The 21,166-nt window shown below is 47.9% G+C and overlaps 3 protein-coding genes across 5 annotated transcripts; 1 reads left to right on the forward strand and 2 right to left on the reverse strand.

Annotated features, from left to right (window-relative positions):
* Window positions 1-480: 480 nt before the first annotated feature.
* ythdc1 (YTH N6-methyladenosine RNA binding protein C1) lies at window positions 481-13,516 on the reverse strand. Of its 2 annotated transcripts, none has more exons than XM_084382911.1 (16): window positions 13,333-13,516; window positions 10,154-10,255; window positions 9,743-10,053; window positions 9,174-9,573; window positions 8,932-8,994; window positions 8,609-8,724; window positions 8,415-8,523; window positions 8,205-8,322; window positions 7,230-7,314; window positions 6,997-7,151; window positions 4,016-4,095; window positions 3,594-3,630; window positions 3,290-3,329; window positions 2,527-2,592; window positions 2,249-2,440; window positions 481-1,516 (listed from the first exon to the last, which is right to left on the reverse strand). In XM_084382911.1, the coding sequence occupies exons 1-16, from the start codon at window positions 13,358-13,360 to the stop codon at window positions 1,328-1,330; spliced, it is 2,091 nt and encodes a 696-aa protein (XP_084239037.1). In that variant the 5' UTR covers window positions 13,361-13,516; the 3' UTR covers window positions 481-1,327. The 2 variants fall into 2 exon arrangements, with proteins under 2 accessions (XP_084239037.1, XP_084239036.1); XM_084382910.1 differs by having other exon boundaries at window positions 9,174-9,576.
* Window positions 13,517-13,766: 250 nt separating this feature from the next.
* Window positions 13,767-14,944, forward strand: ufc1 (ubiquitin-fold modifier conjugating enzyme 1). Its single transcript, XM_084382937.1, has one exon. The coding sequence runs from the start codon at window positions 14,268-14,270 to the stop codon at window positions 14,781-14,783; it is 516 nt and encodes a 171-aa protein (XP_084239063.1). The 5' UTR covers window positions 13,767-14,267; the 3' UTR covers window positions 14,784-14,944.
* Window positions 14,945-15,501: 557 nt separating this feature from the next.
* Window positions 15,502-20,952, reverse strand: fktn (fukutin). Of its 2 annotated transcripts, none has more exons than XM_084382923.1 (10): window positions 20,693-20,952; window positions 19,836-19,892; window positions 19,553-19,750; window positions 19,285-19,431; window positions 18,375-18,505; window positions 17,913-18,045; window positions 17,633-17,762; window positions 17,374-17,507; window positions 15,930-16,054; window positions 15,502-15,773 (listed from the first exon to the last, which is right to left on the reverse strand). In XM_084382923.1, exons 1-10 carry the CDS (start codon window positions 20,792-20,794, stop codon window positions 15,560-15,562), a joined length of 1,371 nt encoding a protein of 456 aa, XP_084239049.1. In that variant the 5' UTR covers window positions 20,795-20,952; the 3' UTR covers window positions 15,502-15,559. The 2 variants fall into 2 exon arrangements, with proteins under 2 accessions (XP_084239049.1, XP_084239048.1); XM_084382922.1 differs by having other exon boundaries at window positions 19,553-19,753.
* Window positions 20,953-21,166: the final 214 nt, after the last annotated feature.

Here is a 21,166-nt window from a genome sequence, read left to right on the forward strand (position 1 = left end):
TCCAGTATCACAGCTTGGACTGCTGGGCGCCATCACCATCGTCTGGGGTGGCGTCTTCTTCCTGCAGTGCTGCAGCCGGCAACGAAGAGAGAACGACTGAAGATAGGAAGAGTTGGATGAATTAATATTAATAATGGAAATGTTTCAGATCCTTCATGTAAACAATTGTTTACAAACCAACACTGTCAGCATCACTACCGTCCGTCACCAGCAGGTGTTGCCGCACTGCGGACAGAAGAAGAAGAGTGGCAGCAGAGCAACAGGCAGTCAGAAACAAAGAGAATAAATCAGAAACAAATATCATTTTTGTTGTTTATCAATGTAAACAAACTGCTGCTACTTTTGACAGTAATCTGATTACATTCAATAGTAATCATATTAATTTAAATCTAATTGTACTTGGCAGAAGTCTGAGTACTGTCGAAGGTAATCAGATTACAACAGATGTATGCTCAGTAACATTTCACACAAAAATCCAAATCAGCTGATTTCAGGCTTTATTTTTTATTTTGTACAAAAACAAACAAGCTCCGCCCCCTCCGTCCAGAAACAGGAAACAAAGTTTCACTTTCAAATTGTCTTTTAACACAGATCAGATCAACCTGCTGCGGATCAATACACAGTAAAACTGATCAGCTGCACTTTTGGTCACCACGGTAACAACCAATCAGTCAGAAGCAGAAAAATGAAAAACAACATTTGAGTTTTACAGGAAGCAGATTTTCTTTAAATGTATTTAAAAAGACATTAAAGAGTAAAAATAAAAATAACGAGACTCTTTAAATGTTTTTATAGAGTCTGTACAGGAAGTGAAATACAAAATAAAACTAAAAAGAGAAATAAATAAACGAAGCTGGACGAGTTTTTATTTCACAAAAATCATCTAAAAATAAAATCTGGAGTCTGAACCTTTCACAATAAAAGAAGCAATGATTTCAGAACATGAAATAAACGTCCTGCTGATCATCATCAGAGCGCCTCGCCCACAGAGAGGATTCTGGGAAATGAAGAGTGAATGCTCAGGAGAGATTACACTGTAAAAAATTAATTTACATTTTTTGTTTTAACACCTTAACGTCTGACAGGCGTGTCCCTGTGCTGTGATGTCACTTCCCTTTTACCACAGGATCATCAAAATAAGAGTTTTGATCAAACTCACCAAAAACCACCAATTGTTTTATTCACATAAAAACTGATGATGTCATCATGAAACTTGTTTTAATTTTTATTCATAATCAACAAAAATAACAAAAACAGGAAACCAGCCAAATCACTGCCGACTGTCACAATAAAAGCCTCTACAGGCTGACAGGATATGATCATCAGATCACCTGCGGTACCGCCCCCTCTCCTTGTCCCTCTCTCTGTCTCTGTCTCTGTCCCTTGCTCGCTCTCTCTCTCTCTCGCGGCGCGGTCCGCCACGGTCGCGTTCCCGCTGCCGCTCGCGCTCACGCCGACTGCTCACTACCGCCTGCGTCCGTCGCAGGAAGTCGTCCACACGCATGTCGTAGTCATGCTGCATGATGGGAAAAAAACAAACAAAAGAAAAACAGGACAAGACGTCAGACAAGAATATAAACCAATAACTGATCAATAAGACTATTGATCCTCCGGAGGCAAACATCAGGTCAAATCATCAATCTATCAAACACACAGGAAGTCAAAGGCAGGAAGTCAAAGAGACAGGAAGTCAGAAAGACAGGAAGTCAAAGAGACAGGAAGTCAGAAAGACAGGAAGTCGTCCACACGTATGTCGTAGTCATGCTGCATGATGGGAAAAAAACAAACAAAGACAGGAAGTCAAAGAGACATGAAATCAAAGAGACAGGAAGTCAGAAAGACAGGAAGTCAAAGAGACAGGAAGTCAAAGGCAGGAAGTCAGAAAGACAGGAAGTCAAAGAGACAGGAAGTCAAAGGCAGGAAGTCAAAGAGACAGGAAGTCAGAAAGACAGGAAGTCAAAGGCAGGAAGTCAAAGAGACAGGAAGTCAGAAAGACAGGAAGTCAAAGGCAGGAAGTCAAAGAGACAGGTAGTCGTCCACACGCATGTCGTAGTCATGCTGCATGATGGGAAAAAAACAAACAAAGACAGGAAGTCAAAGAGACATGAAGTCAGAGAGACAGGAAGTCAAAGAGACAGGAAGTCAGAGAGACAGGAAGTCAAAGAAACAGGAAGTCAAAGAGACATGAAATGAGAGAGACAGGAAGTCACTGCAGTCAGTAGAATCTCCATAGAAACCAGAGACTCACCGGGCTGGAGGTGAAGGCGCGGTGTTGCGGCGCTCGCTGCTTGTCTCTGAAGCGAGGGGGCGGAGCCTCGTGTGGCGGTAGAGGGGGGTGGTGGTGGTGATGGTAGGCCTGGTGAGGGGGGGGCGGGGGGTGACTGTGGTGGTAGTAGGGGGGGTGATGTGGGGGTGGTTGCTCCACGCCGGGGTACGCCGCCTGAGGACACGTACATGACATCAGCATTGAGTTGTCGTCAATAACCTGATCGATCAGGAAACAGGATCAATAACACAGAGTCGTACCAGAGTCTGCCACGGAGCCGGAGGACCAACGCTGTGGTGGTAGTCCCTCATGTAGTCGTTATAAGACTGAAACAGGAAGCACAGGTAAGCACCTGAACACACACCTGATCACACCTCCACACACACCTTAACACACCTGATCACACCTCCACACACACCTCCACACACACCTCCACACACACCTGATCACACCTCCACACACACCTGAACACACCTCCACACACACCTGAACACACCTGATCACACCTCCACACACACACACCTCCACACACACCTGATCACACCTGATCACACCTCCACACACACCTGAACACACCTGATCACACCTCCACACACACCTCCACACACACCTGATCACACACCTGATCACACCTCCACACACACCTGAACACACCTCCACACACACCTGAACACACCTGATCACACCTCCACACACATCTGAACACACCTCCACACACACCTGAACACACCTCCACACACACACCTGAACACACACCTGATCACACCTCCACACACACCTGAACACACACCTGATCACACCTCCACACACACACCTGAACACACACCTGATCACACCTCCACACACACCTGAACACACACCTGAACACACCTCCACACACACGAACACAATCGTTAAGATGAAGGTAAGCTAACATACTAACGTGATGATGAAGGTAAGCTAACATGCTAACCTGTTAAGATGGAGCTAAGCTAACATGCTCACCTGTTAGGATGGAGCTAAGCTAACATGCTAGTGACTCACCCCGTTGAGAAACACGTCTCGTCTCACGCTGGAGAATCGTCTGAAAACAAAAAACTACATTAGAATAATTTTATCTTCAGAACTTTTGTCAATAATGAAAACATGTAAATATAATAAATAATAAAAACCGAGTCTGAACGAAGATTATTATATTGTTTTTAACAAGTTGTTGCAGATTCAGACTGGACCTGTTACATCTTCTACTTTTACTTTTGTGTGTCCGTCACGTTTTACGGGTGAATGCTGCTGTGGCTCCGCCCACTTCCTGTGACCTGTTTCAGGTGAGTGACAAAGTGTTTCTCACCTGTCCACTGGCTGGTTACGAAGGTCCTGGATGAACCCTGAAAACAAATTAAACTCTTGTGTTAAATGTGAACAGATTCTGAGCTGAGCAGCACCAACGAGTCCGAAACTGAACCGACAAGTTCAAAAGTTTAAACCATCAGACTGAAAAACTGAAAACAACAGACACAGAAATTAATTTTAACGTGTTTAAAATACTAATTATACGACTAAAATTCATCTTCAAAATAATATTTTAACTCAAGTGTTGATTTCAAAATAAATTTGCCAACATTTACAGTAACACAGTGACACAGCGAGGTCAGCTGTGTTTCCATCAACACATGACCAGGTTCATTAAATGAAAACAGAACCAGGTTCATTAAATGAAAACAGAACCAGGTTCATTAATCATCAGACAGACTGGCGGTTCAGATTAACGACCTGCTCGCTGGTTGAAGTCAGGCGGACCGTCGGCTCGCGGTCGCTTCCTGCCGTGAAGGTCGTACTCTTCAGGACGACGCCTACGTAGACAAGTCAATAAGTAAGACACACACATACACACAATACACACACACACACACACACACACACATTAATACACACTGGAGGACTCACTCAGGTCAAACTCAAACAGAAGAAGAAAACTCCCAAAAATCAGGTCATCTGGTCATCAGGTGTGTTTTACGACTAATACAAGATGAAGGTTCTGAGTCATCTAGGTGTCATCAGGTGAGACCAGGTGTCATCACACCAGGTGAGACCAGGTGTGTTTACATTTAACATTAGCTCCAAACAGACACCTGCTATACACCTGTCTCACACTGCATGGGAACATGTGTTTTATACCTGCCTCCTGGTCCTGTCACCTGCCCCCTGGTCCTGCCTCTTGTCCCCTGGTCCTGTCCCCTGCCCCCTGGTCCTGCCTCTTGGTCCTGTCACCTGCCCCCTGGTCCTGTCTCCTGTCCCCTGTCCCCTGGTCCTGCCTCTTGTCCTGTCACCTGCCCCCTGGTCCTGCCTCCTGGTCCTGTCCCCTGCCCCCTGGTCCTGCCTCCTGGTCCTGTCACCTGCCCCCTGGTCCTGCCTCTTGTCCCCTGGTCCTGTCCCCTGACCCCTGGTCCTGTCCCCTGGTCCTGTCACCTGACGCCTGGTCCTGTCTCCTGTCCCCTGGTCCTGCCTCTTGTCCTGTCACCTGCCCCCTGGTCCTGCCACCTGCCCCCTGGTCCTGTCACCTGACGCCTGGTCCTGTCTCCTGTCCCCTGGTCCTGCCTCTTGTCCTGTCACCTGCCCCCTGGTCCTGCCACCTGCCCCCTGGTCCTGTCACCTGCCCCCTGGTCCTGTCCCCTGCCCCCTGGTCCTGCCTCTTGTCCCCTGGTCCTGTCCCTTGCCCCCTGGTCCTGTCCCCTGCCCCCTGGTCCTGTCCCCTGCCCCCTGGTCCTGTCACCTGCCCCCTGGTCCTGTCTCCTGTCCCCTGGTCCTGCCTCTTGTCCTGTCACCTGCCCCCTGGTCCTGCCTCCTGGTCCTGTCCCCTGCCTCCTGGTCCTGTCTCCTGTCCCCTGGTCCTGTCTCCCGTGCCCTGGTCATGCCTCTTGTCCTGTCACCTGCCCCCTGGTCCTGTCTCCTGTCCCCTGGTCCTGCCTCTTGTCCTGTCACCTGCCTCTTGTCCCCTGGTCCTGCCTCTTGTCCTGTCACCTGCCCCCTGGTCCTGTCTCCTGTCCCCTGGTCCTGCCTCTTGTCCTGTCACCTGCCTCCTGGTCCTGTCTCCTGCCCCCTGGTCATGCCTCTTGTCCTGTCACCTGCCCCCTGGTCCTGTCACCTGTCCCCTGGTCCTCCTCTGTTGATACTACACTTGCTGTCCTTGTCTCTGTGGTGGTCTTCGTGGTCTGTCCCGAGGCTGTGAGGGGGTTGTTATGTTCTGGTCCATATGTGTGTAACTTCCTGTGTTCTGACATCATTTTGACAAACGTTTGCTTCACACACACAACAATAAAACAACAAACAAAGAAGAAGAAGTCTCTTAAAGGGACAACATACCGGTCTTGTAAATGTGGGAGGGGCTTGTCTGACTGTGTCAACAACACTTTGATTATAAAAACAGTTTTTCTCCTCATCAGTCCATGTAAAGGCTTTTTTTAAACAAACCCTCTTATTTTGAAAGGGTGGAGGGGGGTGATGATGATGATGATGATGGTGCAGTCCTGTCAATCATTACACAAAGCCCGCCCCCTCTGGCCCAGCCCCGCCCCCTCCAGACCAGCACCAGTCCTTTAAACAGAAACCTTTCTGTCGCTCCGTCGTTCTGGATGCTTTTATTTTTATTTCCCCTCCTCCTCCTCCTCCTCCCACACACACTTTATATTCAGTTCACACACACACACACACCAATAAATATCAGCAGTTTGTGGTTAACAATGAGCTCAGTCCTGACTCAGTGTGTGTGTGTTGGGGAGGATTAACTGTCCTTTCATGGAGGGGGGAGGGGGGAGGGGTGAGGGTGGGGGGGGGGGGGGCATCATTTTTTCAGTCCGAGCGGATTTTATTTATTTATTTTTATCGAGTCCATCTTTTCCTTTAATTCTGTAAATTTACCTTGTTTGGACAGGTGAAGAAACCCCGCCCCCTCTGACACATCTCACCAGCTCATTGGATATAGTCCAGAGGCCACGCCCCCTGTGACACACCCAACCTGCTCATTGGATAAAGTCCAGAGGCCACGCCCCCTCTGACACACCCAACCCGCTCATTGGATATAGTCCAGAGCCCCCCCACCTGCCCCACCTCCTCAAAGACCCAGAAACAGTTCGCTGGCAGCTCTCTCTTTCTGCTTTAGTTCTACCTCGCTCGCCCCTCACCCACCCCCTCCTCCATCAGTCCGGCCAGTGACGCTTGTCCTTTCTGCTTTTATTCTGAAAGGGTCAGCCACAGTCCAGCTAAACGCCAAACATTTTGATTTTTAGACTCCTGAAGTACGAAGCTCCTGCAGAGGAAGAAGAGCTTCAGAGCACAAATTTAGAAACAACAAAATTTAGAAAATTTAATTTCTGAAAGTTTAAAAACTATAAAATACCAAATTTATGTAAAAGACAAATGACCTTGTTTGTTATTTAAATTTCAAACACAATTAATTAATTAATTAATTAAAGCGTAAGAATTTAACTGAGAATCATTCTGAGACTTTGACACTTGTTAACGAGGATCTTTGATTTCCTGCCTGACTCTTTAAGACGCAGAGCGAGGCGTCACTCTGGTGGAAAACTCCAGACTGGAAAACAACAACAACCAGAGAACCGGCAACGCTAGCCACCAATAGCTAGCCACCGGCTAAAGGCAGCGGCCGTCTCCGTCGTCCAGCAACAGGTGGCGCCGTGGTCGCAGCAGTAGAAGAAGAACAGGAAGCGGGAGGAGTAGCTTGGTGATTGGCTAACCTTCCCGGTTCGCGTTGCGGAGGTCGTCCCCGAGGCCGGGGCTCTGATGGCGTCCGACGCTTGTGACGAACGCGACGAGCCACCTGGTGGATGTCCACACTCTCGTCCAATGGGAACAGGGCACAGAGCTGAGCGCCGATGTCCGGTTGGATCTCCTGAAAGATATTTAACAAAAAAAATGTTTAATGCAACTAAAAAGACAACAGAAGAAGAAGAAAATGAAGCGAGCTCACCTGTCCGTCACGTCCAATTTTGACGGGCTTGTGTTCGTTCCAGGGGTTTGACAGGTGAGCCGTCTTAGTGAACGGAAGCTCCCTCCTGAAAGAAACACCATCTGTGTGAAAACCTGCAGGAACATGTGAGCCAACAATCGCGACCTCACGATCGCGATAAAGGTGGTGGAGCTGATCAGCACTCGTGTCCTTGTGTTGATGCACTGAACCTGAGAGTCGTGCTCGGTGTCACTAAACTGCTCAGACCGTCGTCCACCAGAGTAACGAGCCGTACTGCTGCATCTGTTCTGTTCACTGGTTCTGCTGTCGGCAGCACAAACACTTGTTTTGATCCACTGCTGAAGTTACCGCGGTCAACACAAACCACCGGTGTGTAACACGCTGTCGGACGTAATGTAGGTTTTAACTACAAAACAAACCTTATTTTAAAAGTCATCTTTGTTTTGTTGTTGAAGAAACAGAATAAAACTCCTTCAGTTGATTTGAGAGACGTGAAGTCACTTCCTGTCATGTCAACACAGCATCCATCAGCAGTAACAAGTGAGACCAGCGACGTCAACACTGAACCGCCAAGAAGACTTTAGACTGAACCAGCGTCAGTCTACAGCTCAATGAGCATTCAGACACAGGTTCTGCTGTCAGCTCAGACATGACAGGTCTCAGCCGTCAGGTCTCAGCCGTCAGGTCTCAGGATTCAAAGGGTTCATTCAGTAACGTGAAGCTAGCAGGGCAAACAGGCTAATGTTAGCTCTGGAGACAGCAGTGAAGGGTTCAGTGCACACACACTTCATTCAGTCCAAAGTGGGTTCTGAATCCAGCTGAAGAACCACAATCAAACCAAAGACTGTCATGCGGCTGTTGATGAGGTTTGTGGTCCCGTCGCCAACGTGTCAGAGACACGTGGCAGTGATGATCACACACACACACACACACACACACACACACACACACACACACACACACACACACGTTTACCTGCAGAGCCAGTCGATCTTGAAGACTCCGCCCAGCATCTTGGCGTTCATGCCGGCAGGAAGAACCCAATGGATCGGTGAGCCGCCGTGATGAGACTCTGAGGCCAAACGAGCGAAACCTGAAGACGAGGCGAAGAAGGCTGATGAATTTAAATCTTTGGAACTAATGAAGAAGAAGAGGAAGGACTAACGAGCAGCGTGCGATAATGACCTTGGAATTTGCCGCTCTCCCTGACGGAGAAGACGAGGATGACGCTCCGAGCTGAGCGAAAAGCTGCGTTCAGCTTCTTCTCGTTGACGGGCAGCGTGGACCAAACACCCTGAACATCACACAGACAGCCTCTCATCAGACTGGACATCAAAATGTCAACAACAACAGTAGTGAACTTGTAAACACGAGCTAACCTTAGCTTTAGCCAGCGAGACGTTCTCGTGGTTGTTGCTCTTGATGAGGAAGAACCGAGCGTCTCGCAGGATGTAACGCAGCTTACTGCTCGGATCCTGACAGATCACAAACTTCCCTGCAGGGACAACAAAGTTCAACATGTCTGCAACACAGGAAGTGGCTGTAATCTGATTACTTCACGTTAAACTAGCAGTAATCTGACTACCTCACTAATAACACATGTAATTAATGTCTCTGAGTGGACAGCAGGAACTAAAACAACATGTGTCCTTGATCACAGCTCATTAATATCAGTAACAGAGAGTAAAGATGGCCGCCTTACTCTCCATCCCTTTGCGAACAGCTCGGACCGACGACGACAGCTTCTCCCGCTTCTTCTCCGAACCTTTCAGAATAAGAGCACAGAATTAACTCACAGCTACAGACGGAGCAGCGATCCGCTCACGTCTGTTCTCAAGTTAAACTTTGTTTCCACTTCTTGAACTAACTTGATGATGATGATAACTTGAAGTTTTGGAGTGGGTCAGAATTAAGAAAAACTGTTTTGGTTGTTGTCATGGTTACCTGAGGCCTCGGAGGCGGAGCCTGAGTGCACAGACTCGCCGTCATCAGAGAAACTGACGGAGGAGGCGGAGCGCGAGTCGCCGGCCTCGCTGCGAGTGTCGTAGTCATTCCCCTCACCACCACGACGCTCATACTCCTCCTCTTCCTCCTCCTCATCCTCCTTCTCTCCTTCCTCCTCCTCCTCCTCTTCTTCTTCCTCCATGCCCTCCTCTTCTTCTTCTTCCTCCTCCTCCTCCTCTTCCTCCTCCTGATCCTCCTCCTCCTCTTCCTCTACATGGGAGGCAGTGGGGGAGGAGCTTCCTGACCCCGGCTCTGAGCCATACTCTGCTGCTGCCTCCTCCTCTGATTGGTTGTCATTGCCATGGGGGGAGGGGCTTACTCGCCGTTCGTCACGTCGCAGCTTCTGAATGCAAACCGAAAATGTATATAATTGGCTTTCAAACTGGAAGCTGATTGGCTGTGGTAGTTTTTATCTGATGTCATTATAAATATAGTGTTCAGTCAATATGAGAACAATTATTATTAGTAGTATCAGTGGTATTATTAAGTAGTAATAGTACGATGAATACCTGGCTCAGACCCTCCAGCCCTCTCTGAGACTCTCGCCGTCGTACGTCGTCTCCTCCGCGGCTTCTCGCTGGTTCTCGAGCTCCTCGCCGCCCCTTTCGCTCCTCATAGTATTCGTGACGGTAGCTGCTGGTGGTGGCGGCAGCGTGGCGGCCGCGGGGGCTGGATGCCACCTTCTTTGAGGAGGATGATGAGAGAGGTGGACCCGGAGCTCTCTTATTGGTGGAGGAGGACCTGGAGGGGGCATGGCCTGACGAGGGGCGGAGTCTCTTCAAGTCCTGGCTGCCAGAACGCTCACTCTTCCTCTTTGTTCCTGACAGACAGAGCAGAGGGTTAAATAACTCACCCAAGTACAGATGACTTACTGTGAGTAGCAGTAGTAGTACTAGTAGTATTTGTAGTAGTACTTGTACCTTTCTTGTCACTGACGTCTCGCTCTGTCTCGGGGTTGTACAGCTCGTCGTCTTGATCCGGAGCTTCGGTCAGAAGATCTTCAAGAACGTTCAGCTCGCCGTCTGAAACAACAACAAGCTGTTTACACTCAGCAGGTCGCAGCAGCAGGACGACGTCACTAACACTAAATAAACCCAGGAACATAAAGTCTACTGTCATACACCAGGGTTTCCCGTAGCGCTTTCCTGTTAAGGCGGCCGCCTTAACAGGAAAGCGCTGCCACCTAAACTAACGTCTTCAAAAAAAAAAAAAAAAATCTATATACTATACTAGCGATATTCACCGTGTTACTCTGTCATGTTTTCTCCCTTTCATTCCAAACCGTGTCCGACACTAGTCTCCCTTCTCTGCAGAACGTATTAAAATAATAATAATAAAACTAAAATACACTTTTTAAAATGGGCCTATGCGTCCGAATGCCTCTGAATCGCGCGATGTGTCCGAACCGCGGCATCTGGTGGTATGTCATCATGCTCATCAGACCGCTGCTTCACCAGCTGACCGAGAGGAACTCGCCGTCAACCTCGTAGCGGTTAACGTGAGCCGAGCCGCGGCTCTAGAGGCTCAGCCAGCTGCTGCAGCGGCTAGTAGCTGTTAGCTGTTAGCACGTACACACAGTCAGGATCAATCACATACACACAGTCAGGATCAATAACACACAGTCAGGATCAATCACACACGGTCAGGATCAATAACACACGGTCAGGATCAATCACACACGGTCAGGATCAATAACACACGGTCAGGATCAATCACACACGGTCAGGATCAATCACACACAGTCAGGATCTGAGTGGAGGAATAATTTATGTATTCTGATTTCAACAATAAAATACTGATGTGATTTTACGTGCCTGTTCTGATCTGTGACGCCATCATTGATCACATGTCATACATTCCATATTGATCCATAAACACTACAAATATCTGGGTGTGGTCATCGACAGTAAACTGGACTGGACTAAGAACACTGAAGTCCTCTACAAGAAGGGACAGAGCCGCCTCTATTTTCTGAGGAGGCTCCGCTCCTTTAACATCTGCTGGACTGTGCTGAGGATGTTTCATGAGTCTGTGGTGGCCGGTGCTGTTCTGTTTGCTGTTGTGTGCTGGGGCAGCAGGCTGAGAGTAGCAGACGCCAACAGACTAAACAAGCTGATCAGGAAGGCCAGTGACGCTGTGGGGGTGCAGCTGGACACTCTGACAGCAGTGTCAGACAGGAGGACGCTGTCCAAGTTGCGGGCGATACTGCAGTGTGACTTTCACCTCTCCACAACGCTCTGGTCAAACAGAGGAGCACCACTGAGCGCCACAGGAAGTCATTCCTACCTGTGGCCATTAAAATTTACAACTCCTCCCTCTGATGTTCGGACTCAAATGGCTATATATATTTATATATATATATTTATATATGTATATATATGTGTATCGCTGCCGTGAGGCGCGCGCAGAGCACCGAGTCAGCCCGAGGCAGGAGAGAAAAAAAAAAGAGACGAGTAATCTGACACCTCACACGTTGCCGCAATGATTGACAGCACGCAGCATCTGACCAATCAGCGGTCAGATGCGCCGACAGGCAGTTGGATGCAGGTGGAGAGATGGCGTCCAAACGGCAATATGAATCCGGAGCCAGCAAAAGAAAGACAAAGTCTAAACAAGAGGAGGCTCGTGCTTCACTTGAAGTTGGGTATGTTGTGGCATGAACACCTCAGCTGCTAGCCTGCTAATCATGAGACAGAAGAGAGGATAATTCTGTCTAGATGTGGACTGGAGATTAAATTTTCCAGCGGCCCTGATTATCATTTATTGAATGTCTTGTTAACTGCATCTACATTCACCTCTGTTGAAAAAGGAGCGGTTAATTGACCAGTTGGTGGTCGTATGTTGGCTCAGGTTTATAGCCTATCAATCTATGCTATCAATAGAAGTTTTGGGCTATTTTTATGGAGGTAAAATGTCGCCATCTCTTGGTGAATTTAATTCATAAGTCATTAGATAAGAAAGGGAGATTAGATAAAATTAAGATAATCCTTTATTTGACCCACAAGAGAAATGTAAAGCGTTGCAGCAGCAAACAGCAGTGTAGGAATATAGAACCTAAGTACTAAATGTAAAAATAAGTATATAAAAATATTTAAATATAGAAATATCATCAAATCAAATCATAATGAATATTATTAGCTGTAGTCGTATTTGCATTAATTGCATTTTAATCTTTGTGAGGCCAGCACCCAGTACGTCACAAGGGCCATCAGGCAGCGTGTCTACTGAAGCAGCCTGCATCTGTAAAAGGCTTGTTCCATTGTTGAAAGAGGCCGTTCATTTGATTTGTTCCTACTAATAAAAGGTTGTAAACCTAAATGGCATTTTGTGATACAGTCATTTTGTAAAGGGGGGGGCCTCAAAATAAAATTCTGCTTAGGGCCCCAATTTTGCCAGGGGCGGCCCTGCATATACCATATTTTTTATTGCACTGTATATATGTACATACTTGGTCATTGTACACTTGAGATTGAGATTGTCTACTTTAGTATTCCATCTTATTTTATTTCATTTGTTGCCTACTTTACTATTGCATTTATATCTTTCTCTCTTGTTCCTTCATGCTGTATTGTATCTCTACTTTGCACGGAGCATCTGGAACTAAAATAATTTCCCCCCGGAGATCAATAAAGTGTTCTGATTCTGATCAGCTGCAGCTCTCAACATGAGTCATATTTGACCATGTGATCGATGACCTGATCAGCTTCATCATGTTATCAGAACACATTTTAACTTGACATTAATGAATGAATATTACACATAATAATGTCTGGTGACTGTGACACTAAACGACAACGCCTTATCGATATGTCGATAGAGACGTAATCTATACCAATAAGAAGAGTTTGATAGACGGATCGATTAGTGAGCGTTAGCCGCCATGATGAATGAAAGAGAAGACACGTCACAGCTGCTGCAGGTCGGTGACTCACCTGTTAACGAGTCACTCGCTGACTAACATACTTATCAATAATGTATCGATGTGCCGAAGATGATCGATCCGCGGCTGAAACAACGAGCACCTCACCAGAACAAAGATAGCACACATGCTAATGCTAACAGCTAACTGCTGCTAACAAAGCAGCTCGCTCTTCCTCACCTTTGTCCTCGCGCCGGTCGGCCGCCATCACAGCCGCTGTGACGTGCTCCTGTCTCGCGCTCAGGTAACTAAAGCTGAAGTCCTGTGTTGTTTATTTTAAACACGAAATAATCAGAAAACAACAGCCTGGAGGCAGCTGGAGGAGGAAAATGGCCGACGGAGGCTGTTGTTGTAGCTTCTTCTTCTGCTGGTTTACCAACAGCGTGTAGGTGAACTGGCGCCGCCTGTCGGACCGCAGCGGCACACACACACACACACACACACACACTGCAGTAAAAAAATCAGCTGTTCATCCTTCTCTGGACGATTCACGTCAACCTGACATAAATACAAAATTGTGTTTGAATGTTTTTATTGTAAAAACTACAGACATGTGACGTCACAATCATGCTTTTGGTGATTCAAATTAAATCAATTTTATTCATACAGCCCAAAATCACAATCACACTGCCTCGATGGGCTTTACAGTCTGTACAGTGAACGACATCCTGTCCTCAGACCCTCATTCAACTGAGGAACAGCTTCACATGTTGATGGAAAAGACCCTCTAACAGGGAAACAAGACGATGGAGGAACCCTCAGGAGGAGCCAGAGGAGGATCTTCTTCCAGGACGGACAGTCGATAGATGTCGCAAGTACAGGAAGAGCAGCGAATCACAGTTTACAGCTTGCATTGACAGAAAATCTGATACAAATACACATTTTATCGATCATCAGTGAAAACCAATCAGTAACGGCAGCAGAAGAAGGATTTTGTTTTGAAAATCCCCCACAGGAAGTGCTTCATGCTGACTCGGAGCAGCTTCCGTGCGGTGTCAAACCGGAAGTCCACGTCAGGACTCAACGAGAACTGAAGACAACCTGAGTGGACCCGAACCGAACAGTTTCCCGTCAGACTCGGTTTGAACTCAAACTTATTTTCTTTTAGACACAAAATGGCGGACGAGGCCACGCGTAAGGCCGTGTCACAGATCCCGCTGCTGAAGACGCACGCGGGGCCGCGGGACGGCGCGCTGTGGCCGCAGCGGCTGAAGGAGGAGTACCAGGCGCTGATCCGCTTCGTGGAGCAGAACAAGGCGGCCGACAACGACTGGTTCCGCCTCGAGTCCAACCCGGACGGCACGCGTTGGTCCGGCACGTGCTGGTTCATTCACGAGCTGCTGCGCTACGAGTTCCGGCTGGAGTTCGACATCCCGGTGACGTACCCGGCCACGGCGCCGGAGGTGGCGGTCCCGGAGCTGGACGGGAAGACCGCAAAGATGTACCGCGGAGGGAGGATCTGCCTGACCGACCACTTCGCCCCGCTGTGGGCCCGGAACGCGCCACGCTTCGGTCTGGCGCACCTGATGGCACTGGGACTCGGACCGTGGCTCGCCGTGGAGATCCCGGACCTGATCAGCAAGGGGCTCGTGGTCCATAAGGAGCGAGAGCGCGAGGTTGCGGCGGAGTGACGTCACCATCCCAAACTTTGAACACTGAAAAACTGAACGAGAGGACCGGAACCGAGTCGAGTTCCATTCAGAGTAAAAATGACGAAAATATGAACAGAGTCTGGTGGAGAGGTGACTGATGCACACCTGACCGGAAATATTAAATGTGTGGTGACGTAACAGCTGTTGTTTGATGACGTTTCATTTTGATTCTAAACATGATTCTCAGAGCAGAGGTGAAGAAAAGTAACAGAAAAATGAACAGAGTCTGGTGGGAGGCAGTCAGTCAGGAAACAGGCAGTCAGTCAGTCAACAGGCAGTCAGGCAACAGGCAGTCAGTCAAGCAGCAGGCAGTAAGTCAGCAGTCGTCAGTCAGTCAGGAAACAGGCAGTCAGTCAGGCAACAGTCAGTCAGTCAACAGGCAGTCAGTCAAGCAGCAGGCAGTAAGTCAGCAGTCAACAGTCAGTCAGTCAGGAAACAGGCAGTCAGTCAGGCAACAGGCAGTAAGTCAGCAGTCAGTCAGGAAACAGGCAGTAAGTCAGGCAACAGGCAGTCAGTCAACAGTAAGTCAGCAGTCAGTCAGGAAACAGGCAGTAAGTCAGGCAACAGGCAGTCAGTCAACAGTAAGTCAGCAGTCAACAGTCAGTCAGTCAGGCTAACAGTAATGATCATTATTAACAACAGTATAAATGATGATGTCATGATGATGTCAACAGAAGGTTTCTCTCCATCTTTGTTGTTTTTGAATTGTTTTTATTTGTAGTTTCAGTGTTGATTTAGTTTTCAGTCATTTCCTGTCAGTAAACTTGGATAAGCTCCGCCCACTCGTCTGGAGGCCACACCCCATTTCCCTGCACGTTGCTCGGTGAGGACTTCCAGTCCCAGGTCCTGAGCGGGATGCTCCAGGTGTCTCCGTAGTTCGCCGTCACGTAATCGAGCGTTTCACAGGGAACACGAACTTTCAGCTCCAGAAGCTCCGCCCAGCAGAGCGAGAAACGAGGGAAGATGTACCTGAAGTACAACAATAAAACTTTATTTACAAGAGCAACCTTTTTTTTAAATTATTCAGGTGTTTTATTGTTTAAAGCGTAATTATAAAGTTTTCTAATGTGAGTCCTGACCCCCGCCCCCTCCCACTACTGTCAATATCAATAAAGTTTTATTAACTTGAACTTTTTGCCGCTCTTCGCCTGCGTCCCTCCGTTCCACACCACGTCTCCGTCTTCATAGAAGAAGAAAACGTCCAGCTTGACGTCATCACTCAGAAAGGAAAGTTCCAGACTGTCCTCCACCTGCATTTCAAAATAAAACACAGACGCCTTCAAAATAAAATACACGCCTTCGAAATGTCCTATCAGTTTCAAACTAAAGGTCCACAGGACGTTGTCTCACATGACAACAGAGCCAACATGGCGGCTCGTCTGGGAACAAGAACATCTGCAGAATCTGACGTCGTGATGATGTTTTTCATAGTTATACAAAGTTAAGTTGATTTTTATGTTTCAGGGCATCCGTCTCTGGAAACACCACACTCCCAGAATGCACTGCACAGCTTCCTCGGCTGAATAACGGACGCGGCAGCAGCAGGAGGCGGAGCTGAAGAGCAGCCATCAAGCCTTCAGTCTGTACAGGAAGTCACATCCTGTCAGATCTGATCTTAATTATTTAAATGTGATCAGAAACATTTATCAGTGTTCGCTCCGCTCGTACAGGAACACCACCTGGGACAAAATACATAAAACAGCCTGAGACGAAACACAAAAGACTGGACCATGTTTAAGATGGCGGCCGACTGTCTGCTCCTGACCCTGAATAATGCCACCAACATCAGCAGGTCTCACAGGTCAACCTGCTAAAAATCACCTGTTAACCCGTCTGTGATTTTAATCTGAAGTCATGACCCGTTCACTGAGACGTGACCCGTTCACTGAGACGTGACCTGTTTATCGAGACGTGACCCGTTCACTGTCAGAATCTGATCTGTTCGGTCCAAGACATTGATCAGTGTTCAGTTGTTTGTGGATCATTTCACATCACTTCTCAGCAGACTCGTCCCTCTCACACTACATTAATAATACATCAGTACATTAAAAATACGAGACAGTAGTTTCATTATTGATCCGTCACATATTGATCCGTTCTCCTCTGAATATAAAACATCAAATAGTTGAGTCAACGTCTGAACCAATCAGCTGTTAGATCAGGAGACAGCCAGGTGTTTCCCATTAGTCTGACACTAATCTAACCAGCATGCACTGCGGCTGATTGATTCTGCTCGTCTGGACGGAGCCTGGTGAAAACAGTCAACACAACCCTTCAGAAGAAAATACAGGAAACGACAGCTACAAACAAACTCTTCAAAATAAAATACCTGCTTCACAAAGTCAGCACAGTGGCTATAAAAGTATTTGTAGAAAAACAATTATTGAAGAAGACAGAGACTCAAAATAAGTGAAGATGAAGAGTCTCTCAGCTTCATACTTGCGTCTGAAGTTTGGACTGTAAACGGTGACGGGTGCACAGAACTCTTGGCCCAGATATCCTGCAGCTGAACCGGACTGTAAATCAGACCTCGACTCTCAAGATTAAAGAAAGAAAACAAAGTTATCACCTTTCCAAACTTGTGTTTGAGCGACAGGCCGGCGTCCCTGAACGCTGTGACCATGTCCGACCTGAAGTCTACGATGAAAATCCCGATATCAACGTCACGGCTGTACGAGATGATACTGCACTGCCTGAACCAGCCTGCAGGGGGCGAGAGAGACGGAGAGAGATGTTCACGTCATACACAGGATATCGTGCGGCGATGCTACTGGATGCCATCATGCTAAATTAGCATGTGGTCACGCCGCAGACACTCAGCGTGTTACCCAGACAGGTGCCGCTGCTGAGCCAGAAGGGGACGTCGAGGCGTGCGAGTGTTCGAGCTGCCAGGTGAAGCAGAGACTTCACTTTCCTCCTGAAGTCGAGCGCCTCTGGAGACGAGTCGTCAGGGTAGAGCTGCAGTCACACACAGTGGAGAGAGAGAGAGAGAGCTGTTTTCATCATTTACATTTCATTTAAACTTTTTAAAATAACTTGTTCATTTTTCTCTTTCACTTCCTCTTTTATTTCCCCCTTTCACAATAAAAGCCCTGGGTTCTTTCTCACTTGTTGGAAGTTGCGGGCGTCACGGTAACGGCACTCCAGGAAGTGGGCGTGTCGCTGCTCGTACAGGAAACGGGAGACGTTGCGTGGGATACGAATGTCGAGGCCGTCCAGGACTGTCAGAACCAGCTCCGGCCTGCAGGGGGCGACCACACAAAACAAACAGAGATTATGTTTCATTAGACGTGTTTTAATAATAATAATAATCATGTGATAATAAATCAGATAACAAACATGTCTGAAATCAGATGGAAGTCTGAATGAGTTCATTAATGTTTCCACACAATCATCATCAGACTTCATGTGTTTAACCATCGTAAGTCTCAGAACAACAATGATCACACATGTGATCTATTGATCTATTGATCTATAAAGCTGATGACTCAATGTGATTCTCTTCAGGTCGACACTATTCAGACGTTTCACATCAGATTCAAGGGCTCGTCCTGTTTCAGAGGTTTTCACCTGTCGTACGCTCCAGCGTGGCGTCCGTAGTCGAGCAGTTTGAAGGGAGCAAAGCTTCGGTCCATGTTGGCTTTGAGACGTAACGCTCCGTGCCAGAGGTAGTTCCCGCTCCGCTCGTACAGGAACACCACCTGGGACAAAATACATAAAACAGCCTGAGATGAAACACAAAAGACCGGACCATATTTAAGATGGCAGCCGACTGTCTGCTTCTGACCCTGAATAATGCCACCAACATCAGCAGGTCTCACAGGTCGACCTGCTAAAAATCACCTGTTAACCCGTCTGTGATTTTAATCTGAAGACATGACCCATTCACTGAGACATGACCCGTTTACTGAGACATGACCCGTTTACTGAGACGTGACCCGTTCACTGAGACATGACCCGTTCACTGTCGGAATCTGATCTGTTCGGTCCAATAAAATTAAGAAAGACTGGAGGAGCTGCACCAACTTGAATAAGGATGAAATAATGTTATCGTGCGGCTCTTCTAGACTTTCCAAATGTTATTGGACTGAATGGATCAGATTCTGACAGTAAATGGGTCATGTCTCAGTGAACGGGTCATGTCTCAGTGAACGGGTCATGTCTCAATGAACGGGTCACGTCTCAGTGAACGGGTCATGTCTCAATGAACGGGTCATGACTCAGTGAACGGGTCATGTCTCAGTGAACGGGTCATGTCTCAATGAACGGGTCATGTCTCAGTGAACGGGTCACGTCTTGGGGCTGTGACGCTCAAAATAATTTGTCCACACAGCCTCTTCTTTCAACATGTGAGCTTGTGGGAAAAAGTGTTTTGGGCCGCAGGGCGCCACGTGACGCTGGAGTTTCACACTTCGGCCACTACAGAAACTGGCTTCAAACCCCGACCCACTTCCTGGGGGCTTGATGCAGCCCCACCCACCTGGATGATGTAGCCATGGAGGCGGAACAGGAAGTGCAGGGGGATCTCCTCTCCTGATAGGGTGTCCAGACTGGCCAATCGCGGGTCCTCTCCTCGCAGCTCCAGCAGGTCGAAGCCTTTTTGCTCCGCAGCCAATAGGAGGCCAGGCTGACCAAAACAAAATAAATATAGTACCAACAATAACTAATAACACTTCCTGCAAATATATCTCATCTCATCTCATCTCTGCTTTCACACTTTCTCTTGGGACCATGAACACACCACTTACATCATACTTCCACAGGTTGGCATGCAGAGCGAAGGACGTGATTGGCCGGCCAGTGCACAGGAAGCTGCAGTGCGGCTCACGCACCAGCCTGTCGCGCTGCCGCAAAGCATCCTGGGAGAGAAGCGTCAGTGCGGCTGTGTCTGCGAGGAACAACGGCAGCCTGAAGCGCTGAGCTAATGCCAGAAACTTCTTCACCGTCTGCTGCAGAAACCAGACAGCAGGTTCAGTGAGGCTAACAGAGAGGCTAACAACATGGCGGATGCTAGCATTAATTCTGACTCACCCATTGGACGTCGTTGGCAGTCAGGTGACCTGTTCGGCTCAGGATGTGAGGGCCAGGCTGCAGAAAAAAGGCATGCTGGGATATTAAATGATAACTTCAGTGAGATGTCGTCATTCACACACCACGTGTTACTGGAGGAAACCACCAGAGGGCACGTCAGCCTGTCGTGTTCACTGACCTCTGACCCTGTCACGTCTTCATACAGACCTCTGACCCTGTCACTTCTCCTCACCTGACCATCACCTGCCCGCCACCTGACCGTCACAACGTTCATTTGTGTTTTATTGTTGAATGGACGGAGTGACGTCAGCAGAGTCACTTCTGTAGAAGATGTCACCACATTTCAGTTTGTGAGTATAAAATGTTAATGTGATGATGATGATGATGTTTGAGGCATTCACTGGTAACCCATGGTTACCCTGTGTTTAATATTACGGCAGTAATAGTGGGTCGTTCTCTCAGGCAGTCTGCAGAAAGTGTCCTCCAGCGAGTCCTCGTGGTCCCAACAGGCAGACAGAGCTGCAGGTCTCAGTGAGGGGACACTTGTGCTGCATTCAGGTGCTCCTCGGATGTTCCCCCTTCCTGAGTTGGGAAGTCATACTTCCGGCGGAAACAGCACCTTCCCATAGCACGTGTACTCACCATGGCACACACACTTACACGTGTTAGTGTCTCATGATTGACCCTGCTGGCTTTCCATTCTTCCGATTTAACAGCTTTCACACGTTTATCTCGCTGTTGGAACATTTTTAATTATTAATTCAAACTCTGACCAACAGATTCATGGTCTGAAGCCACCGATCAATCCGCTGATCGATTATTGAAAAACTGTTTGTTTGTTGTTGACGGTGTCTCACCTTGCTGACGTACTTCCTGTAGTAATACAGCTGGAACAGCAGGAACACGGAGCTGCTGACGATCAGCAGCGACAAAACGGCCGTCCGGTTCACACGAGGCATCCGGAAGCACTGCACGTCAGCCTGCTCCTCATGACGTCATCGCCGAGGCTCTCTGTCCGGGATTAACGGCGGCAAAACCAGACAATGGCGCGAAGAAACACCGAGCCGTCCGCAGCGTCAAGAGGCGCCGCCATCTTTAAAACAACCCGAGGAGAGGACGAGCTTTTCCGGCGGGGGCCTTCACAATAAAAGCACAGCGCGACGCTTTTGTTCTTTTTTATCAAACGTATCTCACAAAAACAAACAACAGCGCCATCAGGTGGAGAAGAAGGGAAGAGCCGACACATCTGAACTGAGTTTCAAATGGATGAAACGAACAAATTAAACAAACAGAATAAAAATCAATCAGGGTCAGTTTAGAGACGACACACA

The sequence above is a fragment of the Pagrus pagrus genome (assembly GCF_965226575.1).
Source record: "Pagrus pagrus genome assembly, chromosome: 19".
Taxonomy (NCBI): domain Eukaryota; kingdom Metazoa; phylum Chordata; class Actinopteri; order Spariformes; family Sparidae; genus Pagrus; species Pagrus pagrus.